Source organism: Mustelus asterias, chromosome 19 (genome assembly GCF_964213995.1).
Source record: "Mustelus asterias chromosome 19, sMusAst1.hap1.1, whole genome shotgun sequence".
Classification (NCBI taxonomy): domain Eukaryota; kingdom Metazoa; phylum Chordata; class Chondrichthyes; order Carcharhiniformes; family Triakidae; genus Mustelus; species Mustelus asterias.
In genome coordinates, this window is record NC_135819.1 from 9,311,392 (window position 1) to 9,337,752 (window position 26,361).

General features: G+C 48.0%; 1 protein-coding gene across 3 annotated transcripts in view; it reads right to left on the reverse strand.

Annotated features, from left to right (window-relative positions):
* Positions 1 to 6,450: 6,450 nt before the first annotated feature.
* nacc1b (nucleus accumbens associated 1, BEN and BTB (POZ) domain containing b) overlaps positions 6,451 to 26,361 on the reverse strand; it is a 29,795-nt gene continuing 9,884 nt past the window's right edge. For 2 of the 3 annotated variants that reach the window (XM_078235016.1, XM_078235017.1), the window contains exons 3-6: positions 24,654 to 24,830; positions 24,396 to 24,501; positions 23,524 to 23,621; positions 13,921 to 17,823 (exon numbers count right to left, since the gene is read on the reverse strand). In XM_078235016.1, the coding sequence (XP_078091142.1) occupies positions 17,558 to 17,823; positions 23,524 to 23,621; positions 24,396 to 24,501; positions 24,654 to 24,830 (647 nt within the window). In that variant the 3' untranslated portion in view covers positions 13,921 to 17,557. Of the gene's footprint in view, positions 8,494 to 13,920; positions 17,824 to 23,523; positions 23,622 to 24,395; positions 24,502 to 24,653; positions 24,831 to 26,361 lie in introns of those variants that run through there. The other variant, XR_013500136.1, reaches the window with a different exon arrangement.

Consider the following 26,361-nt stretch of genomic DNA (forward strand, 5'->3'; position numbering starts at 1 on the left):
TTTCCAGCGCTTCCACATCCTTCTTATAGTGAGGTGACCAGAACTGCACACAATATTCCAAATGTGGTCCCACCAAGGTCCTGTACAGTTGCAGCATAACCCCACGGCTCTTAAACTCCAACCCCCTGTTAATAAAAGCTAACACACTATAGGCCTTCTTCACAGCTCTATCCACTTGAATGGCAACCTTTAGAGATCTGTGGATATGAACCCCAAGATCTCTCTGTTCTTCCACAGTCTTCAGAACCCTACCTTTGACCCTGTAATCCACATTTAAATTAGTCCTACCAAAATGAATCACCTCACATTTATCAGGGTTAAACTCCATTTGCCATTTTTCAGCCCAGCTTTGCATCCTATCTATGTCTCTTTGCAGCCTACAACAGCCCTCCACCTCATCCACTACTCCACCAATCTTGGTGTCATTAGCAAATTTACTGATCCACCCTTCAGCCCCCTCCTCTAAGTCATTAATAAAAATCACAGAGCAGAGGACCAAGCACTGATCCCTGCGGCACTCCGCTAGCAACCTGCCTCCAATCCGAAAATTTTCCATCCACCACCACCCTCTGTCTTCGATCAGACACAGTAAGAAGTCTCACAACACCAGGTTAAAGTCCAACAGGTTTATTTGGTAGCAAATACCATAAGCTTTCGGAGCAATGCTCCTTCGTCAGATGGAGTGGTCTCTGTTCTCAAACAGGGCACAGACACAGCCCTGTGTGTCTGTGCCCTGTTTGAGAACAGAGACCACTCCATCTGACGAAGGAGCATTGCTCCGAAAGCTTATGGTATTTGCTACCAAATAAACCTGTTGGACTTTAACCTGGTGTTGTGAGACTTCTTACTGTGCTTACCCCAGTCCAACGCCGGCATCTCCACATCATTTCGATCAGACAGCCAGTTACCTATCCAATCGGCCAACTTTCCCTCTATCCCACACCTCCTCACTTTCATCATAAGCCGACCATGGGGGACCTTATCAAACGCCTTACTAAAATCCATGTATATGACATCAACTGCCCTACCTTCATCAACACACTTAGTTACCTCCTCAAAAAATTCTATCAAATTTGTGAGGCACGACTTGCCCTTCACGAATCCGTGCTGACTATCCCGGATTAATCCACATCTTTCTAAATGGTCGTAAATCCCATCTCTAAGGACCTTTTCCATCAATTTACCAACCACCGAAGTAAGACTAACCGGTCTATAATTACCAGGGTCATTTCTATTCCCTTTCTTAAACAGAGGAACAACATTCGCCATTCTCCAGTCCTCTGGCACCATCCCCGTGGACAGCGAGGACCCAAAGATCAAAGCCAAAGGCTCTGCAATCTCATCCCTTGCCTCCCAAAGAATCCTAGGATACATTTCATCAGGCCCAGGGGACTTATCGACCTTCAGTTTATTCAAAACTGCCAGGACATCCTCCCTCCGAACATCTATTTCCTCCAGCCTATTAGCCTGTAACACCTTCTCTTCCTCAAAAACATGGCCCCTCTCCTTGGTGAACACTGAAGAAAAGTATTCATTCATCACCTCGCCTATCTCTACTGACTCCATACACAAGTTCCCACTACTATCCTTGACCGGCCCTAACCTCACCCTGGTCATTCTTTTATTCCTCACATAAGAGTAAAAAGCCTTGGGGTTTTCCTTGATCCAACTCGCCAAGGACTTCTCGTGTCCCCTCCTAGCTCTCCTAAGCCCCTTTTTCAGCTCATTCCTTGCTAACTTGTAACCCTCAATCGAGCCATCTGAACCTTGTTTCCTCATCCCTTCATAAGCTTCCCTCTTCCTTTTCACAAGACATTCCACCTCTTTCATGAACCATGGTTCCCTCACTCGGCCATTTCCTCCCTGCCTGACAGGGACATACCTGTCAAGGACATCCAGTATTTGTTCCTTGAAAAAGTTCCACTTTTCATTAGTTCCTTTCTCTGACAGTTTCTGTTTCCAACTTATGCCCCCTAATTCTTGCCTAATCGCATCATAATTACCTCTCCCCCAATTGTAAACCTTGCCCTGCCGTACGGCCTTATCCCTCTCCATTGCAATAACAAACGACACCGAATTGTGGTCACTATCTCCAAAGTGCTCTCCCACAACCAAATCTAACACTTGGCCCGGTTCATTTCCCAGTACCAAATCCAATGTGGCCTCACCTCTTGTCGGCCTATCCACATATTGTGTCAGGAAACCCTCCTGCACACACTGCACAAAAACTGCCCCATCCGAACTATTTGACCTACAAAGGTTCCAATCAATATTTGGAAAGTTAAAGTCCCCCATGACAACTACCCTGTGACCCCCACACATATCCATAATCTGCTTAGCAATTTCTTCCTCCACATCTCTATTACTATTTGGGGGCCACAGTAAACTCCTAACAACGTGACCGCTCCTTTCCTATTTCTAACCTCAGCCCATATTACCTCAGTGTGCAGATCCCCCTCGAAGTGCCTTTCCGCAGCCGTTAAACTATCCTTGATTAACAATGCCACTCCTCCACCTCTTTTATCAGCTTCCCTACACTTAGTGAAACATCTATACCCCGGGACGTCCAAAAACCATTCCTGTCCTTGTTCTACCCACGTCTCCGTAATGGCCACAACATCGTAGTCCCAAGTACCAATCCATGCCCCAAGTTCATCTACCTTGTTCCGGATGCTCCTTGCATTGAAGTAGACACACTTCAACCCACCTTCCTGTCTACCAGTACCCACCCTTGACCCTGATACCTTCCCCAATACCTCACCACCCTCACTGACTTCTGGACTACAACTCCTTTTCCCACTCCCCTGACAAATTAGTTTAAACCCCCCTGAAGAGCCGTAACAAATTTCCCTCCTAGGATATTGGTGCCCCTCTGGTTCAGGTGCACCCCGTCCTGTTTGTACAGGTCCCACCTTCCCCAGAATCTGTTCCAATTATCCACGTATCTGAAACCCTCCCTCCTACACCATCCCTGCAACCACATGTTTAACTGCACTCTCTCCCTGTTCCTCAACTCGCTATCACGTGGCACCAGCAACGTACCAGAGATGACCACATGTTTTGTCTTGGCTCTCAGCTTCCAGCCCAGCTCCAGAAATTCCTGCTTTAAATCCCCGTCCCTTCTCTTACCTATGTCATTGGTACCAATGTGTACCACGACTTGTGACTGTTTCCCCTCCCCCTTCAGAATCCGGAAAACACGGTCTGAGACGTCACGGACCTTGGCATCCGGTAGGCAACATACCATCCGTGAGTCTCTTTTGCTGCCACAGAACCTCCTATCTATCCCTCTAACTAACGAGTCCCCAATAACTATTGCCCTCCCGCTCTGCCCCTTACCCTCCCGAGCCACAGAGACAGACACAGTGCTGGAGATCCTCTCACTGCGGCTCACCACTGGTATGTCATCCCCCTCAACCGTATCCAAAGCGGAATACTTGTTGCTAAGGGGAACGACCACCGGGGATCCCTGCACGGACTGCTTCCTCCCAGCCCCTCTCACCGTCACCCATCTGTTTTCATTCCTCGGAGTAACTGTATCTCTAAAGCTTCTGTCTATGGCCACCTCTGCGTCCCTAATAAAGAACAAAGAACAGTACAGCACAAGAAACAGGCCCTTCGGCCCTCCAAGCCTGTGCCGCTCCTTGGTCCAACTAGACCAATCGTTTGTATCCCTCCATTCCCAGGCTGCTCATGTGACTATCCAGGTAAGTCTTAAACGATGTCAGCGTGCCTGCCTCCACCACCCTACTTGGCAGCGCATTCCAGGCCCCCACCACCCTCTGTGTAAAAAACGTCCCTCTGATGTCTGAGTCATACTTCGCCCCTCTCAGCTTGAGCCCGTGACCCCTCGTGATCGTCACCTCCGACCTGGGAAAAAGCTTCCCACTGTTCACCCTATCTATACCCTTCATAATCTTGTATACCTCTATTAGATCTCCCCTCATTCTCCGTCTTTCCAAGGAGAACAACCCCAGTCAACCCAATCTCTCCTCATAGCTAAGACCCTCCATACCAGGCAACATCCTGGTAAACCTTCTCTGCACTCTCTCCAATGCCTCCACGTCCTTCTGGTAGTGCGGCGACCAGAACTGGACGCAGTACTCCAAATGCGGCCTAACCAGCGTTCTATACAGCTGCATCATCAGACTCCAGCTTTTATACTCTATACCCCGTCCTATAAAGGCAAGCATACCATATGCCTTCTTCACCACCTTCTCCACCTGTGTTGCCACCTTCAAGGATTTGTGGACTTGCACACCTAGGTCCCTCTGTGTTTCTATACTCCTGATGACTCTGCCATTTATTGTATAACTCCTCCCTACATTATTTCTTCCAAAATGCATCACTTCGTATTTATCCGGATTAAATTCCATCTGCCACCTCTCCGCCCAATTTTCCAGCCTATCTATATCCTGCTGTATTGCCCGACAATGCTCTTCGCTATCCGCAATTCCAGCCATCTTTGTGTCATCCGCAAACTTGCTGATTACACCAGTTACACCTTCTTCCAAATCATTTATATATATCACAAATAGCAGAGGTCCCAGTACAGAGCCCTGCGGAACACCACTGGTCACAGACCTCCAGCCGGAAAAAGACCCTTCGACCACTACCCTCTGTCTCCTATGGCCAAGCCAGTTCTCCACCCATCGAGCCACTTCTCCTTGTATCCCATGAGCCTTAACCTTCTTAACCAACCTGCCATGTGGGACTTTGTCAAATGCCTTACTGAAATCCATATAGACGACATCCACGGCCCTTCCTTCATCAACCGTTTTTGTCACTTCCTCAAAAAACTCCACCAAATTTGTAAGGCACGACCTCCCTCTTACAAAACCATGCTGTCTGTCACTAATGAGATTGTTCCGTTCTAAATGCACATACATCCTGTCTCTAAGAATCCTCTCCAACAACTTCCCTACCACGGACGTCAAGCTCACCGGCCTATAATTTCCTGGGTTATCCCTGCTACCCTTCTTAAACAACGGGACCACATTCGCTATCCTCCAATCCTCAGGGACCTCACCCGTGTCCAAAGAAGCGACAAAGATTTCAGTCAGAGGCCCAGCAATTTCACCTCTCGTCTCCCTGAGCAGTCGAGGATAGATGCCATCAGGCCCTGGGGCTTTGTCAGTTTTAATGATCCTAAGTTCATCCAACTCCAGCTCCAGTTCCCTAACATGGTTTTGGAGGAGCTGCAGATGGGTGCACTTCCCACAGGTGTAATCAGCAGGGACACTGTCGTCGTCCCTCACCTCAAACATAGTGCAAGAGGAACATAGCACTGCCTGCACACCCATCCCCTCTAGATACCTTGCCAGTACCAGGTAGAAACAGCAAAAATGAATTAAACTCACCCCTGCTCGCCCTTTCTGCCTAAGCCCTGTGAGCCAAAGCCTTATAGCTCACACTCTGCTTCCCACTCACTCCACTGCCCACTCCCGACGCTGCCCGCTGTATACTGCAGCCTGCCTTTTATACTTCACGCGCTTAAAAAAACCCTTCCCAGCCTCCTTAGCAGCCCACTTCCAGTTTTCACTTTAAACTTAAAATACTACTGCAAAAGTAAAGGCCACCTGACGCATTGTCTCAAACAGAGTGTCACGGGAGAGCAACTGACGGGTTGAGTTTGCAAGGGGAGGGGGTGGCAGTGGTGAAAAGGGGCCCAGACTCTAGTCGGGACCAGCTAACGGGACACACAGCGGAGGACCTCCCCGCTCTTTGTGATGCTGCAGTTTTTAAAGCCAAAAATGATATGAACTTGACTTGTGGTAAATACAATTGGGCAAATGTTTTACAGGGCCGTGTGACATTTTTCTGTCTGCTGTTTCAGTCGGGGTTTTACCTGCTGTGGAATAGCAAACTGGGAAAGCATTAGAATTTATAGCAGACTTGGCTTAACCCCCTCCCCCCATCCCAAGTCGGATAGAGACCAATTGGCACAGATTTCACCCCCAGATGTGATGCATAACAGGCGCAGAGTCACCGTCATCTGTTGTGTTTGAGTGTTCATTCATTCATAGAGCAATGCAGCACAGAAACAGGCCCTTCGGCCCAACCGGTCCATGCTGCCCTCCCAGCTAGTCCCAGTTGCCCACGTTTGGCCCAAATCCCCCCTAATCCTTCCCCATCCATGTACTTATCCAAATGCCTTTTAAAGGTTGCTATTGAACCCGCCTCAACTACTTTCTCCGGCAGCTCATTCCATACACGCACCACCCTCTGCGTGAAGAAGTTGCCCCTCGGGTCCCTTTTAAATCTTTCCCCTCTCCCCCAAACCTACGTCCTCTAGTTTTCAATTCCCCTTCCCCGGGAAAAAGACTGCGTGTTCATCCTATCGATGCCCCTCATGATTTTATCCACCTCAATAAGGTCACCCCCTCATTCCCCTTCGTTCCAAGGAGTAAAACCCTAGCCTGGCCGACCACTCCCTATAACTCAGGCCCACGAGTCCTGGCAACATCCTCATAAATCCTCTCTGCGCTCTTTCCAGTTTATCAATGTCTTTCCTGTAACAGGGTGACCAAAACTGGATACAATACTCCGAAAGCGACCTCACCAATGACTTATACAACTGTACATCAACGTCCCAACTCCTGTACTCAATGCCCCGACTGATGAAGGTCAGTGCGCTAAACGCCACCTTCACCACTCTGTCTACCTGTGACGCCGCGCCGCTTTTGATGAACTATGCACTTGTACTTCTCGGTCCCTCTGTTCCCCAACACTCCCCCGGGCCCTACCATTCACTGTACAAGTCCTACCCTGGTTTGACTTTCCAAAATGTATTGAAACCCATTTGCCAATCCTCGGCCCACTCCCCTAACTGATCAAGATCCCCCTTGTAATTTTTGATAACCTTCTTTGCAATCAACGATACCTCCTAATTTAGTATCACGTCTGTCACTGTTGTTTCTAGTGGGCTGCTCAGTGGGTTAGCACTGCTGCCTCACAGCGCCAGGGACCCGGGTTCGATTCCCGGCTTGGGTCACTCTGTGTGGCGTCTGCACATTCTCCCCGTGTCTGCGTGGGTTTCCTCCGGGTGCTCTGATTTCCTCCCACAGTCTGTAGGACGTGCTGGTTTAGGTGCGTTGACCTGAACAGGTGCCGGAGTGTGGCGACGAGGGGAATTTCACAGAAACTTCATTGCAGCGTTAATGTAAGCCTTACTTGCGACACTAATAAATAAACTTTAAAGTACTTTACTTTAGTCTTAAGCAGCAAGTAACTAAACAGGAAGGAAAAAAACTTGATCTTTTTAATAGTCACAGGCTATGTGGTAACATAAACTTTACAAGTATTGATCAATATAAGCAGTAGCTGGAAAAACATTTATGCACAAGTATTTTGTACAAAACTGCTGATATTAAAAATGCTGAGTGCACGAACTACAGACAGATGACACTGATATACATGTAAGGCATTAGCAACAACAAGCCATCAGCAATGAGTCTGGACTTGTATAACGAACTTCCCCTCCCTGCCCCCTCTTTAAACTAAATTACAATTGACAATAGTAAAGCCAAAATAAGAACTATATATACACATTACCCTAAAAATGCTTTTTTTTAAATTACTTTTTTTAAGCTAAAAAAAAAATCCTTTCCTCAGATTACAGATAAAAGTGCAGTCATCAAGTACACCCCTTAGCAGCTGAGAGAGAAGCTTTCGATGACAGAGGGAGGTGAGATATTACTGTCTGACCAAAACTAAGTGGCAAAGCTGTCTAACGCATCTCTTCCCCCCCCGCTTCAGTTCTCGAATCTCGTGCTCAGCAAGTCACCGTACTCTTAAACCCAGAACTCTGGGATTCAAACCATTACTTGTAAGTGGAGGAACTGCTGAAATTAGTCGTTTGGAAAAGTTGTATTAAAGCTATGATTTCTATTTTTGAGAAGTAGTCTACTATGCAATTATTTGGAGCCTAGATATATTTTTTAAAAATTACCTTCTCTTCCTCGCTTCTCCCGAGTAATTCTGACTCCATCGCACCATGCCCTCCGAGAGATATTCTAATCTAAAACATGGTCTGCGGCGGATAGAGAAAGCTAAACTGCGCTGGGTCCCAGAGGACAGATGTTTAAGAGGCTGTGGTGTAGTATTTCTATAAATAAATACACATTTAACATGGCCCTCACTCAGTATCACAGCGAAATCACTTGACCCTCAACTTGCATTGTATAGAATTCCAGAACTATTCATTCCCAGGTTAAAGTCGCTTCCCATTCATTCCCACTGTTAACAATTCCTTGCCCAAGTTTCCCCCAAGTTGGGATTCTCAGTAATCATTTGCACACTGATAGATTATTTGTATAAAGGGCTCTGAATTTGGTTCCAATGGCAGTACACATCATTGTAAACACACTGAAGCATCGATATTTAGTTGATCTTCGAGAGTTCCCATATTTGAGTTGTAAGAAACCCTTCATCTTGGTTGTGTCTGAGGTTAATCCCTCACGTCTCTCCGCGACCTTCAGTGGAACCAGATCGCTGGGAGCAAAGTGAAAAGCAGTAATTCAACTTATCAATTCAGATTTGTGTGATCGTTCTCCCTCCCCTTGCCAACTAATACTCTTAAAATCAAACTTATTTTATTCTCAGCTGACTGATTTCGAATCCTTTTGGTTTTAGTGTCAACATCGAGCACTCCTGGGCAGAGACACAATGGTTAGACGCTGAGTAACTCCCTCACAATCCTGCCTCAGTGACATTTTCTGAATTGGAATGTAGCCTCACGCTCAGCGCACTTTTGACCCGAATGCATCAACAGGCAACAGAAGGAACTTTCTTTCCACTGGATTGAGTGGGATTGGAACTATGTGTCTCCCTACAGCGCAGAGTGGAGGCAATGTAAGAGGGACAAGGCCTAGAATGATGATGCTATCTGATTCCACACCACATCGCAAGGGCAACTAGGGATAGGCAATTAAAAAAATGCTGGTCTAACCAACAACGCCCACATTCGGTAAAATTAATTTTTACGTGTGCAGCAGGTAAGCGGAAAGTAAGCGACAGGCTGCGTGGCACCCAGAGATTGCTGCTGCTTGCATACACTTGCTGCCCTGTCTGGACCGTGCACCCTACTCCTTTCAGAAGTTTGCCAAAGTGAGGTCCTAGAAAGGCAGCAGAGTTGTGGAGCCCTTTAACAATCCAAACACAGTCGTTATTCTGACAGTAGGTGTGACTTCGTCATTGGGACACGATTTTACATGAACACTCCCTCTGAACAGACTTTTAGGATCTATAATTAGACTCTCAAGAGTTTAATTCACCTCCTGACTCCCCAAAGCCTGTCCACCATCTACAAAGGCACAAGTGATGGAATGCTCCCCACTTGCCTGGATGGGTGCAGCTCCAACAACACTCAAGAAGCTCGACACCATCCAGGGCAAAGCAGCCCGATGATTGGCACCACATCCAACACCTTCAACTCCCTCTACCACTGACACTGGCAGCCGGGAATGTCATGTACAAGATGTACTGCAGAAATTCACCAAGCGTCCTTCGTCAGCACCTTCCAAACCGGGAAGGCCACTTCACATCAATGCACTCTTTTCCTCTGCCCCTCCCATTCTGTTGATGATGGACCACCATACCCAAGTGGAGAGTCTTCAGGACTGAGTGTGGGCAACGAGTGCCTGATCTCATGGAGCGGGCTCCATTCTCTCTCTCACACACACGCTCGTTTCCAGCAGAGGTCCCTGAAGAGCATCTTGGCTGATGTGTAATCCTCTCCCAAAGGAATTAAAGGCAATTCTAAGATGTTGTGGCTGCCTTGACACACTCAGGACAGGCTCGAGATTGATCTTGGTTTGTAAGGGTCATCCACTCACTTGGGGAGGTGGTGGAAATCGCTGTCCCTTTTTAGCCGGTTACATTCAGACAGTTTTGCCCTTTGGGAGATGGCATCTCCAGCTGTACGTCCCAGGCCCCACTGTTCATCATAAGCCGTGAAACTCGCACGTTTATGGAGAGGCTGGAGTAATGAGAGAGATGGAATAAAATATCCCTGGACAGCCCTCATGCCAAACACGCAGTAAGGAAAAAAACCCTTTCAGACAATTTCTAGCTCTCCTCCCGTTTCTCAGCATCTCCTTTGACTCATTCATCTTTCCGACTCTGGCTGGACAGATGCCTGGAGGTCTGGTCATGTGTAACATTCACGGCATGCCTGCGCAGGAGAGCGGCCATTTCATCCTCCGCTATCAACATGTTGGCAGTTACCATTTACCAGAAACCAAACTGGACCAGCCATAGAAATACTGTGGCTACAAGAGCAGGTAGGGCAGCACAGTGGTTAGCACCGCTGCCTCACAGCACCAGGGACCCAGGTTCAATTCCCGGCTTGGGTCACTGTGCGGAGTCTGCCCCTGTCACTACCTGGGTTTCCTCCGGGTGCTCCGGTTTCCTCCCACAGTCCGAAAGATGTGCTGGTTAGGTACATTGGCCATGCTAAATTCTCCCTGTGTACCTGAACAGGCGCCAGTGTGTGGCAACTAGGGGATTTTCACAGTAACTTCATTGCAGTGTTAATAAAAGCCTACCTATGGCACTAATAAATAAACTTAAAAACTCAAACTTAAGACCAGAGATTGGGAATCCTGTGGTGATTAACTGTCCACCATCTACAAGGCACAAGTCAGGAGTGTGATGGAATGCTCCCCACTTGCCTGGATGGGTGTGGCTCCAACAACACTCAAGAAGCTCGACACCATCCAGGACAAAGCAGTCTGTTTGATAGGCACCACATCCACAAACATTCACTCCCCCCACCACCGACACACAGTGGCAGCAAGCCTCCTTCGTCAGCACCCTCCAAGTCCACCTCTGCCAACTTGGAGATCAAGGGCAGCAGACACATGGGAACACCACCACCTGCAAACTTCCCCTCCGAGCCACTCACCATCCTGACTTGGAAATATATCAGCCGTTCCTTCACTGTCAAAATCCTAGCGCTCCCTCCCTAACAGCACTGTGGATATACCTACACCTCAGGGACTGCAGCGATTGCAGCTCACCACCACCTTCTCAAGAGCAATTAGAGATGGGCAATAAACGCTGACCTAATCAGCAACACCCATATCCCATGAACAAATAAATAAGAAATGGACCTGCCCCCGTTAGTTGCTCAATATGGCGACCATCGCAATCCCTGCCCTGTATGGCCAATCCCTGTTGTGTTTGTTACCCAGTTAGATCATTATTGACTCTCAGTCAAACAGCCTTTTCACACATCTCCAGTATCTGTCTAACAAATTAACAAATAAAACATTTTCTCTTGGGTGCTGACTTAGAATTGACCTTCAATCCCTGGAGACTCCAGCTGGACCCGGAATGGTCGGCAAGCCCTGGGTCTCACCCATTGCTCCTCAGAGAGTGACCCTGAACTATTAACGCCCCTCAGGCGGCAGCACTCAGCCTTCAGGTAACCAGCTCGAGACGGTCCGAATGAAAACTAAAATTACTGACAGTGTACACCGCCCAGCCACTGGTTAGCACAGCTGCCTCACAGTGCCAGGGACCCGGGTTCGATTCCTAGCTTGGGGGGGGGGGGTCACTGTGTGGAGTCTGCACGTTCTCCCCATGTCTGCGTGGGTTTCCTCCGGGTGCTCAGGTTTCCTCCCACGGTCCAAAGACATGCTGGTTAGGGTGCATTGGCCGTGCTAAATTCTCCCTCAGTGTTACCCGAACAGGCGCCGGTGTGTGTCAACTAGGGGATTTTCACAGTAATGTCATTGCAGTGTTAATGTAAGCCTACTTGTGACACTAATAAATAAACTTTAAACCATAATAGTTTTGATTCTACTGTGCTGGGAGTTTGCTTGGAGGGGGGTAGGTGATATAATAGTGTGTGCACTCCCAAATGTTTGATTTAAAAATCCTGACCTACGGGCAATAGCGGAATACGTCAAACTTCATTTTTATTAAATCGTTCTGGAATCTTTGTTCACTCCCCCAATTTGATCCACATTTCTGGAAAACATACAAATCCAGTGGATCTTGCCCAGTCAGGGTTTCTCGTCCCTGCAATCAGGGCCACCAGTTCATAGAATCATCATAGAAACCCTACAGCGCAGAAAGAGGCCATTCGGCCCATCGAGTCTGCACCGACCACAATCCCACCCAGGCCCTACCCCCATATCCGTACATATTTACCCACTAATCCCTCTAACCTACACATCTCAGGACACGAAGGGCAATTTTTAGCATGGCCAATCAACCTAACCTGCACATCTTTGGACTGTTAATGTTCATAGAATCCCCACAGTGCAGAAGGAGGCCATTTGGCCCATCGAGTCTGTACAGACCACAATCCCACCCAGGCCCTATTCCCACACATTTACCCTGCTAATCTCCTTGACACTAAGGGTCAATTTGGCACAGCCAATCAACCTAACCCGCACATCTTTGGACTGTGGGAGGAAACACCGGATCACCCGGAGGAAACCCACGCAGACACGGGGGAGAACGTGCAAACTCCACACAGACAGTGACCCGAGGTCGGAATTGAAGCTGGGTCCCTGGCGCTGTGAGGCAGCAGTGCTAACCCACTGTGCCACCCAAGGGAATGTTGGCTGTGGCGATCAATTGTATTCTTATTTTCAGCTCTTTGGGATGAGTTGGCATCACATTCCGTGCCAGAACTGGGCATCGCACCTCCAGGTAATAGAAAGACATTTGACTGTCCTCATACAACGCATAGTCGGCATGGAGGTACAGCAAGCAACAGGAAGGCAAATGGCCTATTGGTCGTGAAATGCCAGAGGACTGGGGTGCAAGGAAGTCTTGCTGCGATTGTGCAGAACTTGGAGATCACAGTTCTGCTTTCCTTCTCTGGGGAAAGGGTATAATTGCCTTGGAGGTGGTGCAGTGAAGGTTCCTGGCATGAGAGGGCTGCCCCATGTCGGGAGATTGAATAGAATGGACTTTCACCCTCAGGAGCTTCGGAGAGGTTATTCCCACTGGCTGAAGATTCTACAACTAGGAGGCATTGTCTCGGGGTAAGGGGGTTGAACATTTAAAGCTGAGATTTGGAGGAATTTCTTCACTCAGAGGATTGTGAATCTTTGGCACTCTCTACCCCAGGGGGCTGGGGGGTGATCAGTCGCGGAATTCAGTCAAGCCTGAGATAAATAGGTTTTTAGATTCTTTGGAAATTGAGGGATATGGGGATCAGGCAGGAAAAGTGGGAACGAGGTAAGGTTGAATCACGAATAGTAGAGCAGGTTCGAGGGGCCGAATGGCCTCCTCCTATTTCTTCCATTCCGAAGGTCTAATGGCGAGGCTACGTACCTCTTTCTGATCACCATCGGGTGCTGGCCAAGGACAGCATCAAACTGAACAGTGACGCCTCTCATAGTCAAACAGCCAGAGGGTATACACCTGGGCTGACGTAGCGAGGAGGGTTTAAAGCTTTTTGGAAATACTTGAATGGTTTTAAAAATAGCACAGAGGAGTTAGTAAGTTATTTTACACCTTTTCTAAATTTAAAAACGCCCCAAATTTGAATATTGAAAAGATCCAATCGCTGAGTAGCATAATAGATGCCAAATTCCTCTGCTTTTCAACTGGATTCTCAAACTGGCAGTCAAAGCTCCGGGAATAGATTCCGGATAGGTCTTTAGAATCGGGGAGTAGTGCGGGATGAGGCAGGGTAATGCAATTCGGGAACCCCTCCCTATGACTTAAAACAGCAATGCCTTTGGAACTAAAACAGAAAATGCTGGAAGATCTCAGCAGGTCTAACAGCGTCTGTGGAGAGAGAATAGAGACAAAGTTTCGAGTCTGGATGACCCTTTGTCAGAGCCTTGACCCTTTGTCTGCCCCTCGAGTTATCCAGACTCGAAACGTTGGCTCTATTCTCTCTCCACAGATGCCGTCAGACTGGCTGAGATTTTCCAGCATTTTCTGTTTTTTGTTTCCGATTCCAGCATCTTCATTATCTTGCTAATGCCATTTGGAATGTGCAGATGATAGATTGCGATTGGCAATAGACAACCCAAGGCACTTTTTTGTACCAGCGATATTCCACATGGTAGGACGTTATCTCCACAATTGTTTCATTATTTGAACAGTTTTGGGGACCTTCACCTGACTCCGCATCTAATTCCCAACTGGAAGACTTGGTCTACCTTACTACTGTAAAGTCGCCATAGCCCCAGATGACCATAGGTCCCTTTGAGGGGGAGAGCTGACTGGCGGTGATTTAATCTGAAGATCACCACAACTCAGGCGAGGGGCAAGGTTGAGAAGGGGGGGCCTTCATGAATAATCTCAGCCGGTACGGGAATTGAACCCACGCTGTTGGCATTGTTCTGCATCCCTAACCAGCCATCCAGCCCACTGAGCTAAACCAGCCCTCACTATCGTATACTAGGCTAGGGAGATTCCACCAAGTAACTCTTCCAACTCTGTTTCCCTCCCTGTCCTCCCCAACCACGGAGTATCTATGACTGCACCAACTCTGAGCTTATCTTCAGTGATCACTTTAAACACCAATTTCCTTTTCTCTGTACCGTTCTATTAATATATGGGTGTCAGTACCACTGAGCAAAACTGGCACCGTTACAATTCACATTCCAAATACACATTGTCCATAATGTTAGAAAGGTCAGGCATAGACCAGATGATACACATCGGAATGGGTCTCCACCGTGAATCTTCTCTCAGAATTCATCACCATCGATAATTAAGAGAAGGGTCATGATGTGGAGTTGCTGGCGTTGGACTGGGATAGGCACAGTAAGTAGTCTCACAATGCCAGGTTGAGGTCCAACAGGTTTATTTGGTAGCGCAAGCTTTCGGAGCGTTGCCCCTTGAAGGGGCAACGCTCCGAAAGCTTGTGCTACCAAATAAACCTGTTGGACTTCATCCTGGTGTTGTGAGACTATTGACTTAGAGAAGGGTGTTGGATCTTGCCCAAGGCACCTGGATAACTGTGATGCCGAAACGCTTACCGTTTACACAAACTGGCCAAACCAGAGTACTGATATTCCTCTACATTCAGTAGCAAACCTATTCCCGACCCCCGTTTAAAAATACGCAAAATATTTTCTAGAACAATAGGATAATATTTCTCTGTTAAAGTGTGAATTTTCCACTAACTGTCTCTCCCTAGATTGGATATGATTATCGTTGACACTACAGGATACCCTATTAATTAAAGAAAGTGATCGCCGTTTCGATAGCTTTTCAAAAAATATATCTATAAAATAACGTGGTGTCTTATTTCGAGTTGCACTGATGCACTACCTCGAGTTGAGCAGTGGCCAATCTTGAGTAACTAGTCTTGTATTTCACATTGTTGCCTTTGGGAATCTATGCTGAGCAGACGTCACCCATTTGTTTTGTGCCAGTTTAATTCTGATTAAAGTGAGGGATGGACTAGGCCACATCAGCACCTTGGGTCGGGTACAGTACCACTTGATACAGTCCAGACCTCTGTCTTAGCAGCAGCACAGCACCTTGCCTGCATTGGGGCAACACTTACCCACTTCAACCATCTTCTAGAGCTAAAGCAAGGGCAGTTTTGTGCTGTGGGTCACGGAGACAAGATTGAGATTGCCTAGAACGGACCCATTGGTTAAAGGCCAACATTTAACTCATCAAGGGACCTAGTCTCCAGTCACACACCCTCCCATTCCACGATCTACACTCCAGTTAAGTAGGTACAGGAGAGGTTTAATAGAACACAATTACAAGGGGTTTGGATAGATCAGATTGAGAGAAAGTGGCAGTGACATGAGGATGAATAGCCAGGGGATGAAGATCGAAGGTAGTTAATAGAAGAACCAAGATGGAAGAGGAGACTGTTTTTACTCAGTGAGTTACTGTGATCAGGAATGCACCGTCAGAGGGAATGGTGGAAGCAGATTAAATAGTGACTTTAACTCAGAAGTTATATAAATGAAAGGGAAAATATTGTAAGGCTGGGGGGGAAAGAATGGGGGAGTCAGACTAATTGGATAATTCTTTCAGAGGGTTAGAAACAGCACGATGGGCTGAATGGCCTCTTGTGCTGCATCATTCCACGATCCAATTATTTGCTTCTCCATTATCCATTGGACTTATTTATTGGACGAAGCCTTGAACAAGAAATTGCTTCAGTGATCGCCTTTCTTTTTGGTATTTGCATTGTGTGTAATCTTTACTCTGGGGCTGTTGGTCTGGGTTTGCTGTCAGTATCTGCTGGGAGAGGGGAATCCTCCATTATTGTGAATATGAAAATTCCACTGAGTGCATGCATATCTATGTATGTAAGAGTGTGCACGTATGTATGTGTGTGCGTGCACGTCTATTTATGTAAGTGTGTGTGCGCACATCTATGTATGTGTGTGTATAAGGGTATGTGCTCGTCTATATATGTGTGTGTGTGTGTTTGTATATGTGCATGTGTGTACATGCTGATGTGGGAGCTACTACCCTTGCTACTGAATGCATCAGATATTGCATCACATTGAAGGTAAGCTGATTAATAATGTACCCATAGTCCTGGGACTGATTTCCACTGCCTGAAGGGGTCCCCCTTGCTGACCCTGGGGTGTTGTCCTGAGCTTTTGTTTTGTCTCACCCAGAAGATCTCATTGTTTTGTTAATTACATTCATTGTTGCCTCTGAAGAGGCGGGTGAGGAACAAACGTGGCCAGTAAAAGGATTTGGAAAGAATTTAGTGGATGTGTCGCGAAAAGGGGAGTTAAGTGGGAAGAGACTGGGAACCCTTGGTTAGAGAGATATTAAGATGCATTAATAACATTAAATCACACACTTAACAGAGAAAGTTTGTGAAATAATTATCGCAATGTAAACTTCCAGCTCCAGCGATTGCAGTAAACCCGGAACAAACTGGAACAACAATCTCAATAAGTGTAATCTGCCCTTATCCAGCAGCACACACTGTTTATAGTAAGCAGCGCTCTGCCACTGCACCCCTCGAAAGGTTAAACACTGCTGCAGTGAACATAGCGGTCCAAATAAAATACCCTTCAAGACCGTAGCTTATGAGACTATTATTAAATATTATTGTAGTGTCGAGTTAGTGAAACAGCCAGGATTCCCACAAAAGACACGGATCCCGTGTCAACTCCAGGTTTCATCCCTCGCCACACGGAATGGTGGGCATCACCTTCAGGACACCAGACAAGAGAGGGAGGAAGAGCCGGGATAACGACAGGGAACCGAGTTGAGAGTTAGAAATGTAACAGTCTCCATCTTGGACAGACTGCCTCAACCTAGCCGATTAATCTAAGCCGCAAGTGTTCAGGGTTCAATCTAGGCAGAGTCTTTGGGCAGTTGGCACAACTGACTATGGGGTGCCCTGGCCACCTATGGACTGTGCGATCCCTAACCCATTACATTCAGTACTCCCCACCCGCCGCTGCTCCTCCTGTACACATTTCTCCAAGCCCATCAATGCAGAATAAATAGGGTTTTTGTTTGATTCTGTACCTCTAAGCAGTATTCGTGTGCACAAGATGCCAGATTTGTGTGTGTTCTGCTCATGGGTGGTTCTAGATTGAACCCTGGGTTTTGACACCTTGGTCCCAGGTGGCCTCCGTCACTGAGCAGATTCCAGGGAAGACCCTGCCTCGCTCTCGTGATTTGCAGCCTCGAAGGCCTGCTCTGCATTCAAAATGTCGGAGTCCAGGTTGACCCCTGTAGTGTCCGAGATGAAGGAAGTGTAGGCGTCTCCTTCCACCATCAGCAGCTTCAGTTTGGGAATCCAGCTCTTGCGGACCACCCGGCGGGCATTGGTGCACATGTCAGCGGCGATGGCATTCATCTCGCTCTCTTTGAAGTTGGGTGCAAAATTCTGGCAGTAGACTGTGAGGGGGTGGGGGTGAAGGGGGGGAAAAAAAACAGCGTGAGAACCGATCTCAAATATTCAACACTGCAGTTTTTTTCGTATTGAACTCATCCCCAGTTTTTATAGAATCAAAGAATCTACAATGTAGAAGGAGGCCATTCGGCCCATTGAGTCTGCACCAACCACAATCTCACCCAGGCCCCATCCCCATGCATTTACCCTCGCTAGTCCCCCTGACACTAAGAGGCAATTTAGCATGGCCAATCCACCCTAACCTGAACATCTTTGAACACTAAGGGCAATTTAGCATGGCCAATCCACCCTAACCTGAACATCTTTGAACACTAAGGGCAATTTAGCATGGCCAATCCACCTAACCAGCACATCTTGGGATACTAAGGGGCAATTTAGCATGGCCAATCCACCTAACCTGCACATCTTGGGATACTAAGGGGCAATTTAGCATGGCCAATCCTCCTAACCAGCACATCTTGGGACAATAAGGGGCAATTTAGCATGGCCAATCCACCTAACCTGCACATCTTGGGACAGTAAGGGGCAATTTAACATGGCCAATCTATTTAGCCTGCAAATTTTTGGAGTGTGGGAGGAAACCGGAGCACCCGGAGAAAACCCATGCAGACATGGGGAGAACGTGCAGACTCCGCATAGACAATGACCCAAGCCAGGGATCGAATCCAGGTCCCTGACGCTGTGAGACAGCGGTGCTAACCACTGTGCCACCACTCTATTGGAGTTTTCTCCAACATTTCGAGTCAGGGTGATCCTTCATCATCCAGACTGGAAACGCTGGCTCTATTCTCTCTCCACAAAACAACTGAGATTTCCCAGCAGTTTCTGTTTATGTTTCAGACTTCGGCATCCTCTTTGAACAGCACAGAGATGTATGGGCTGTCCGCTGGCATCTGGCAGGGTGGGGGGGCGGTGGGGGTCATTTTTTCCAATATGTGAGATTGGATGTGCACAGGATTGCGAAGGGGCATCACAAACAGTTTGAGTCTGATCTCCAGCCACTATCCCAGGCATCACTCCACGGGCGGGCATGGTGGCATGGTGGTTAGCGCTGCTGCCTCACAGTGCCAGGGACCCGGGTTCGATTCCCAGCTTGGGTCACTGTCTGTGTGGAGTCTGCTCATTCTCCCCGTGTCTGCGTGGGTTTCCTCCGGGTGCTCCGGTTTCCTCCCACAGTTCGAAAGATATGCTAGTTACGGTGCATTGGCCGTACGAAATTCTCCCTCAGTGTAACCCGAACAGGGGCCAGAGTGTGGCGACTCGGGGATTTTCACAGTAACTTCATTGCAGTGTTAATGTAAGCCTACTTGTGACTAATAAATGAACTTTAAACTTAAAAACTTTAATAATCAGAAGTAGGAAGCCTGGCTGGTTCCATGTTCACAATTAGCACGAGGGATTGATTATTGCTTTAAGGTCATTCTCTGCAAGGCGATCAGTGTTAAATTGCACCGGTTGCATCATATTTTGATACGGCAATCGGTTGTTGCGTTGCATTGAATCACTTGATCCATTCATGAATCTCCGAGTGTGCTTTGTAAACAGTGTCTACTGATATTTACTAAACCCAGCTACGTACTCACCACAGAATTGGACCAACTCACTATTCTGCTTCTCTCTCCCCTCTCCTTTAAAACCCACCTCATTGAGCAAACTTTATTAATGCATCTTAAAAACCTTTCTTTGCCTTAACGTCCAATTTGATACCGCTGTGAAAATTCTTGGGATGTTATGCATTCAAGGTGCTATATAAATGCAAGCTGTCGTTTTTGCTAAGTATTCACCACATAGAAAAGTTTGTTTGAAAATTCACCCAGAATCCATTTTCACTTGTATTACTAAAGGAAAACATTTCATTAGAATTTATACTTTGTTATACGAAAAGCTAAAGTTTAAGGTTTATTTATTAGTGTCACAAGTCGGCTTACATTAACATTGCAATGAAGTTACTGTGAAAATCCTCCAGTTGCCACGTTTGTTCGGGTTACAATGAGGGAGAATTTAGCACGGCCAATGCACCCTAACCAGCACGCCTTTCGGACTGTGGGAGGAAACCGGAGCACCCGAAGGAAACCCACGCAGACACGGGGAGAACATGCAGATCAAGCACTGGAGGGGGTGCAATGCCTGCCCCTATCATGGATCATGTTGATCAACCCCAGGACGGGAAGAGGCCAGCCTGTCTTGTCAGCTTGGATCTGGAATGTCTCACTTGTTGAGACTTCGAATTGGGCTTGGATTGGATTGAATCAGATTTTTAAAAAACATGCGGGGACTCCGCGGAGACAGTGACCCAAAGCCGAGAATCAAACCCAGGTCCCTGACGCTGTGAGGCAGCAGTGCTAACCACTGTGCCAGCGTGGTAATAGAACAGTGCAAAACTGGTGAGGAAGAATCAATCTGAAGAAGTGCCTTGTTGCTCATTTAATTTCATGGTTGGTAAGCAGTTTTTCTTTTCAGAATGCGCTCAACCTGGAAGTACAATGAAAGAGGGCAGCTGGTTTGACAATCAGCTTGGTAGCGCCACTTGTAGCAGTAACAGATCAGAGTGGGGACTACCTGGCAAATTGGGCAGAATGGAACAATTTCTTAAAAAAAACACACACTAAACTAATGTGCCCTGACTATGGCTGAGCAAATGAATGGCAGCTCTGAAGGTAGAAAGATGCTAATTATTATACCTCATTGATGCTAATTTCAGTGACAATTAAAAATTAATGAGAGTGTTACGAGAAAGGCGTTTTGTGTGGCGAGATTCTCCAGCCTCCCAGCCGTGTTTCTTGCTGATGGGGGGGGGGTGCGTTGTTTGCTAGCAGTGGGAGTCTCTGGTCCTGCCGTTGTCAATGGGAATCCGTCACCCTTTGCCGGCGGCAAACCCATGGGCAGGGGTGCGATGCCGGCGGGACCAGAGAATCCCGCCGGAGTGAAGAGCCGGAGAATTCCGGCCATCTTCCCCCTCATTCCAGGTGCTGCCACGTTGCGGGGGAAAAGGTTCTGTGACTACCTGTTGACCTCTGGCCCTTTTGCGCCACTGATCACTCCACCTGTGCAAGGCTACGCAGTGTTGGCAGCCTGTTTGACAACAGCAGCATGGCTGCAATGCCCAATTCTACCAGCCCCTTCCCAATCCAGCTGTGACAGGCTCCCTCAGCAGAGTACATCTACAGATGTGACGGGCTAGTATCCCTTTAGAAATAGCCTTTGAAGGAATGGCAAATGATTTGACCAGCATTGTGGCGTTCTCCCATCACTGTGCCAGTTCCTAGCTCAGCCAAGCGAACATAAGAACTAGGGGCAGGAGTAGGCCATCTGGCCCCTCGGGCCTGTTCCGCCATTCAATAAGATCATGGCTGATCTTTTCGTGGACTCAGCTCCACTTACCCGCCCGCTCACCATAACCCTTAATTCCTTTACCGTTCAAAACATTACTTATCCTTGCCTTAAAAACATTCAATGAGGTAGCCTCAACTGCTTCACTGGGCAGGGAATTCCACAGATTCACAACCTTTTGGGTGAAGAAGTTCCTCCTCAACTCAGTCCTAACTCTGCTTCCCCTTATTTTGAGGCCATGCCCCCTAATTCTTGTTTCACCCGCCAGTGGAAACAACCTCCCTAATTCTATTTTATCTATTCCCTTCATAATCTTATATGTTTCCAAAAGATCTTCCCTCATTCTTCTGAATTCCAATGAGTGTAGCCCCAGTCTACTCAGTCTCTGCTCATAAGCCAACCCTCTCAACTCCGGAATCAACCTAGTGAATCTCCTCTGCATCCCCTCCAGTGCCAGTATATTCTTTCTCAAGTATGGAGACCAAAACTGTACACGGTACTCCAGGTGTGGCTTCACCAGCACCTTATACAGCCGCAACATAATCTCGCTGTTTTTAAACTCCATCCCTCTAGCAATGAAGGACAAAATTCCATTTGCCTTCTTAATTACCTGCTGCACCTGCAAACCAACTCCTTGAGATTCCTGCACAAGGACACCCAGGTCCCTCTGCACAGCAGCATGCTGCAATTTTTTACTATTTAAATAGTAGTGCATTTTGCTGTTATTCCTACCAAAATGGATGACCTCACATTTACCAACATTGTACTCCATCTGCCAGACCCTCGCCCACTCAATTAGATTATCTATATCCTTTTGCAGACTTTGAGCGTCCTCTGCACACTTTGCTCTTCCACCCATCTTAGTGTCATCTGCGAATTTTGACACACTACACTTGGTACCCAACTCCAAATCATCGATATAAATCGTAAACAATGTGGTCCCAACACTGATCCCTGAGGCACATCACTAGTCACTGATCACCAACACCCATTTACCCGCACTCTTTGCTTTCTGTTAGTTAACCAATCCTCTATCCATGCTAATATATTACCCGTGACAATGTGCACCTTTATCTTATGTAGCAGTCTTTGGCGCGGCACCTTGTCAAATGTCTTCTGGAAATCTAGATACACCACATCCACAGGTTCCCCATTGTCCACTGCACATGTAATGTTCTCAAAGAATTCCACCAAATTACTTAAACATGGAGGAGGGAGATGGTCCAGAGTTAAACAATCCGTTAGCCACTGGTTGTGGGAAACTCTGCTACCAGAGCACTGGGAAAGAGCAAAGAACGTCTGCACCAGCCAACCAGCAACTTGCATTTATGTAGCATCTTTTATGTAATAAAACATCTCAACACTGGTGACGTAAGCAGACAAAAGCTTACGGCAAGCCACGGGAAATTCAAAAACAGAAAACCGAAACCTTGATTAAAGAGTTAGCCTAAAGGAGTATTTTAAATGAGAGGTTCAGGAGCAGCAAAATTATATAAGTTTTGTCTGGGCAGCAACGGCATGGCTCCCAAGATGGCAGGGGGTGGGGGGAGTGGGGCAGTAGGATAGGGTGCTGAAGAAAGTATAGACTGTACAAGAGGCCAGAATTGGAAGGTGGTAGGATTCTCTGCTATTCCTATCGGGTGGCACGGTGGTTAGCTCTGCTGCCTCACAGCGCCAGGGACCCGGGTTCGATTCCCGGCTTTGGGACGCTGCCTGTGCGGAGTTTGCACGTTCTCCCCGTGTCTGCATGGGTTTCCTCCGGGTGCTCCGGTTTCCTCCCACAGTCCGAAAGATGTGCTGGTTAGGGTGCATTGGCCGTGCTAAATTCTCCCTCAGTGTTACCCGAACAGGCGCCGGAGTGTGGCGACTAGGGGATTTTCACAGTAACTTCATTGCAGTGTTAATGTAAGCCTGAGTTGTGGCACTGATAAATAAACTTTAAACGGCCTCCTCCTGCACTGTTGCGATTCTATGATTGTAGGGCTGGAGGAGGTCACACAGACAGAGAAGAGTGAGACCCTGAAGGGAACTGAATGTAGGGTTGAGGGTTTGAAAATGGAGGTGTCTCTGCATCAGGAATAGTTGAAGCTCAGGGTTGTAAAGGATGAGGGTTTCAGCAGTAGACCAGCTGACGCAGCAGTAGAGGGGGATGATGTCACGGAGGCGGGAGGTACGTGGCAAAGTGGACGTGCGGTTGGAAGCACATCAAATACAAGGCTAAAAATTTGCGAATGGTCTGACTTTGCTTCGGACAGCGGCCGGGGAGGGAGGCGGACTTGGCGCTGTTTACACAGGCTGCCCGGCAGTGTGACAGGCTGATCTGTGAGCACAGGGTGCAGTCTCACTGAACTCACTTTTCACGGCATTAAGGACCCGACTATCCAGAGGTTTCCTGCTTGGGTCGTTTGTGGAAGAACGGATTCCGGTGCCACAGCTATTTGCCAGCGTGTTCCTGCAGCAGGGGAGGAGAGAAAGACACAATGTAATAGGTTGATAAACAGTTCGGCAGAACAACATAGTGTTAACAACGGGTTCGTCCAACCCAAACTTTTCCCAACAGTCATCGCTTGAGAACAGACTCCTCCCCCATATCTGGATTTACAAAAACATTTCCATTTTCAACAGATTCAATCCCGGCCTTGGGTCGCTGTCTGTGTGGAGTCTGCATGTTCTCCCCGTGTCAGCGTGGGTTTCCTCCGGGTGCTCCAGTTTCTTCCCACAGTCCAAAGATGTGCGGGTTAGGTGGATTGGCCGTGCCAAATTGCCCCTTCGTGTCAAGAGATTAGCAGGGCAAATATGTGGGTTTACGGAGATAGGGCCTGAGTGGGGCTGTGGTCGGTGCAGACTCGATGGGCCGAATGGTCTCCTTCTGCACTGCAGGGATGCTAAGATGTAATTACAGAGCGCGCGAGAGAGAGAGAGAGGGGGCGAGGGGGGGCGAGAGGGAGGGCGAGAGGGAGGGCGAGAGGGAGGGCGAGAGGGAGGGCGAGAGGGAGAGAACGAGCGAAGATACGCTAAAATAACCTGAACACAGGATTAGGAAGATTTTCTACAGGAACAGCCCATTTAGCCCTGGGAGCTGGCTGCACCATTCAATAAGAAAATGGCTGATTGGTTGGGATTCCAGCCCCCTTTCCGTTAACTTTATTTGTCTCTGTGCAGAGGTCGCTGCCCTGCGGAGCTTTGCCCACATTTCTCTGGTGTTGAATTCTTCCTCGTTACTTACCGGTCAAAGAAGGACGCGAGCAGCCTTCGGAGGAGGACTTTGTGCCGGGTCCCTGCACACACGTGGCAGTTCATCAGCTGGGCTCGAGTGATAAAGACGCTGGTTCCTGTCAGAAACATAGAAAGAAACTCAAGATGTCGTTCTCCACGACCGGAAAACAAGCAGAGTGATCATCCGTGGGAAGGCCAAGCTGGCAGAGCAGCTGGGGCGCGGGGAGGCCTCGCTGACGGACAAAGGCATCGGAGACGGGGGTCGTACCTGTCACAAGTTCCAGCTTCTCGGTGGGATCTCCCTCTGCGTAAAGCTTGGGGTGACATCGGTTCCCAATCTGAGTGATCAGTTCAGCTGGCAATGCTGCCAGGTCTCTCCGCATCCGTACCCTCGAGCGGGCATCTGTGGTTAAGTGATCGGGCAGAGCTTCAACCCGCTCCGCCGCTGTCAAAACAAAGCTGCTGATGAGACACGCGATGCAACACAGAAACAGACTGTTCAACCTAACCACTCCGTGTCAGTGTTTGTCCCGCACACAGACATTCACCAGACACCTCCTTCACCTCATCCCATCAACACCTCCTTCACCTCATCCCATCAACACCTCCTTCACCTCATCCCATCAACACCTCCTTCACCTCATCCCATCAACACCTCCTTCACCCCACCCCATCAACACCTCCTTCACCCTACCCCATCAACACCTCCTTCTGTTCCTTTCTCCTTCATGTGTTTATCTGGTTTTCCCTTAAATTCACCCACACTTCTCACTGCAGCGTCTTCCCGTGGAAGTGAGTGCCACACTCTCACCATTCGCCCCGTGAAGAAATTTCTCCCGAATTCCCGATAGGATTTATTGGCGACTGCCTTATGTTGATGGCCGAGGCATAGTTCTGGTCTCGCCCATCACAGCTCGGTATGGGGCTCCTGCTCTTCCCAAGACCACAAGAAACTACAAAGGGTCGTGAACGAAGTCCAGTCCATCACCCAAACCAGCCTCCCATCCATTGACTCTGTCTACACTTCCCGCTGCCTCGGAAAAGCAGCCAGCATAATCAAGGACCCCACGCATCCGGAACATTCTCTCTTCCACCTTCTTCCGTCGGAAAAAAGCTATAAAAGTCTGAGGTCACGTACCAACCGACACAAGAACAGCTTCTTCCCTGCTGCCGTCAGACTTTTGAATGGACCCACCTTGCATTGAGTTGATCTTTCTCTACTCCCTAGCTACGACTGTACCACCACATTCTGCACTCTCTCCTTTCCTTCTCTATGAACGGTATGCTTTGTCTGTATAGCGCGTGAGAAACAATACTTTTCACTGTATGTTAATACATGTGACGTTAATAAATCAAATCAAATCACTGCTGCCTCACAGCACCAGTGACCCGGGTTCGATTCCCGGCTTGCGTCACTGTTTGTGCGGAGTTTGCACGTTCTCCCCGTGTCTGCGTGGGTTTTCTCTGGGTGCTCCGGTTTCCACCCACAGTCCGAAAGATGTGCAGGTGGATTGGCCATGCTAAATTGCCCCTTAGTGTCAGGGAGACCAACAGGGTAAATATGCAGGGTTACGGGGATAGAGCCTGGGTGGGATTGTTGTCGGTGCAGGCTCGATGGGCTGAATGGCCTCCTCCTGCACTGTAGGGATTCTATGATTCCGCTGTCTCTTTTCACGGAACACAGCTCCAACCTGATAGAATTCTCCCCCCTGTCCCAGCTAATACAATAATCTGCTCTTTATCGCATTGCTGTTTGTGGGAGTTTACCGAGAGCAAATTGGCTGCTGCATTTCCTGCATTCTTTCATTTCAAAAAGTACTTCGTTGGCTGTAAAGCTCTTTGGAATGTCCCGAGGATGTGAGGGGAGCTATATAAATGATATTTTAAAAAAAGGAATGTAGGTGCTGAGAGAAGCTGATCCCCCTGCACTGACTCGCTCGGCTTGCTGACAATAGCCTCACACACACTGGAGTCAC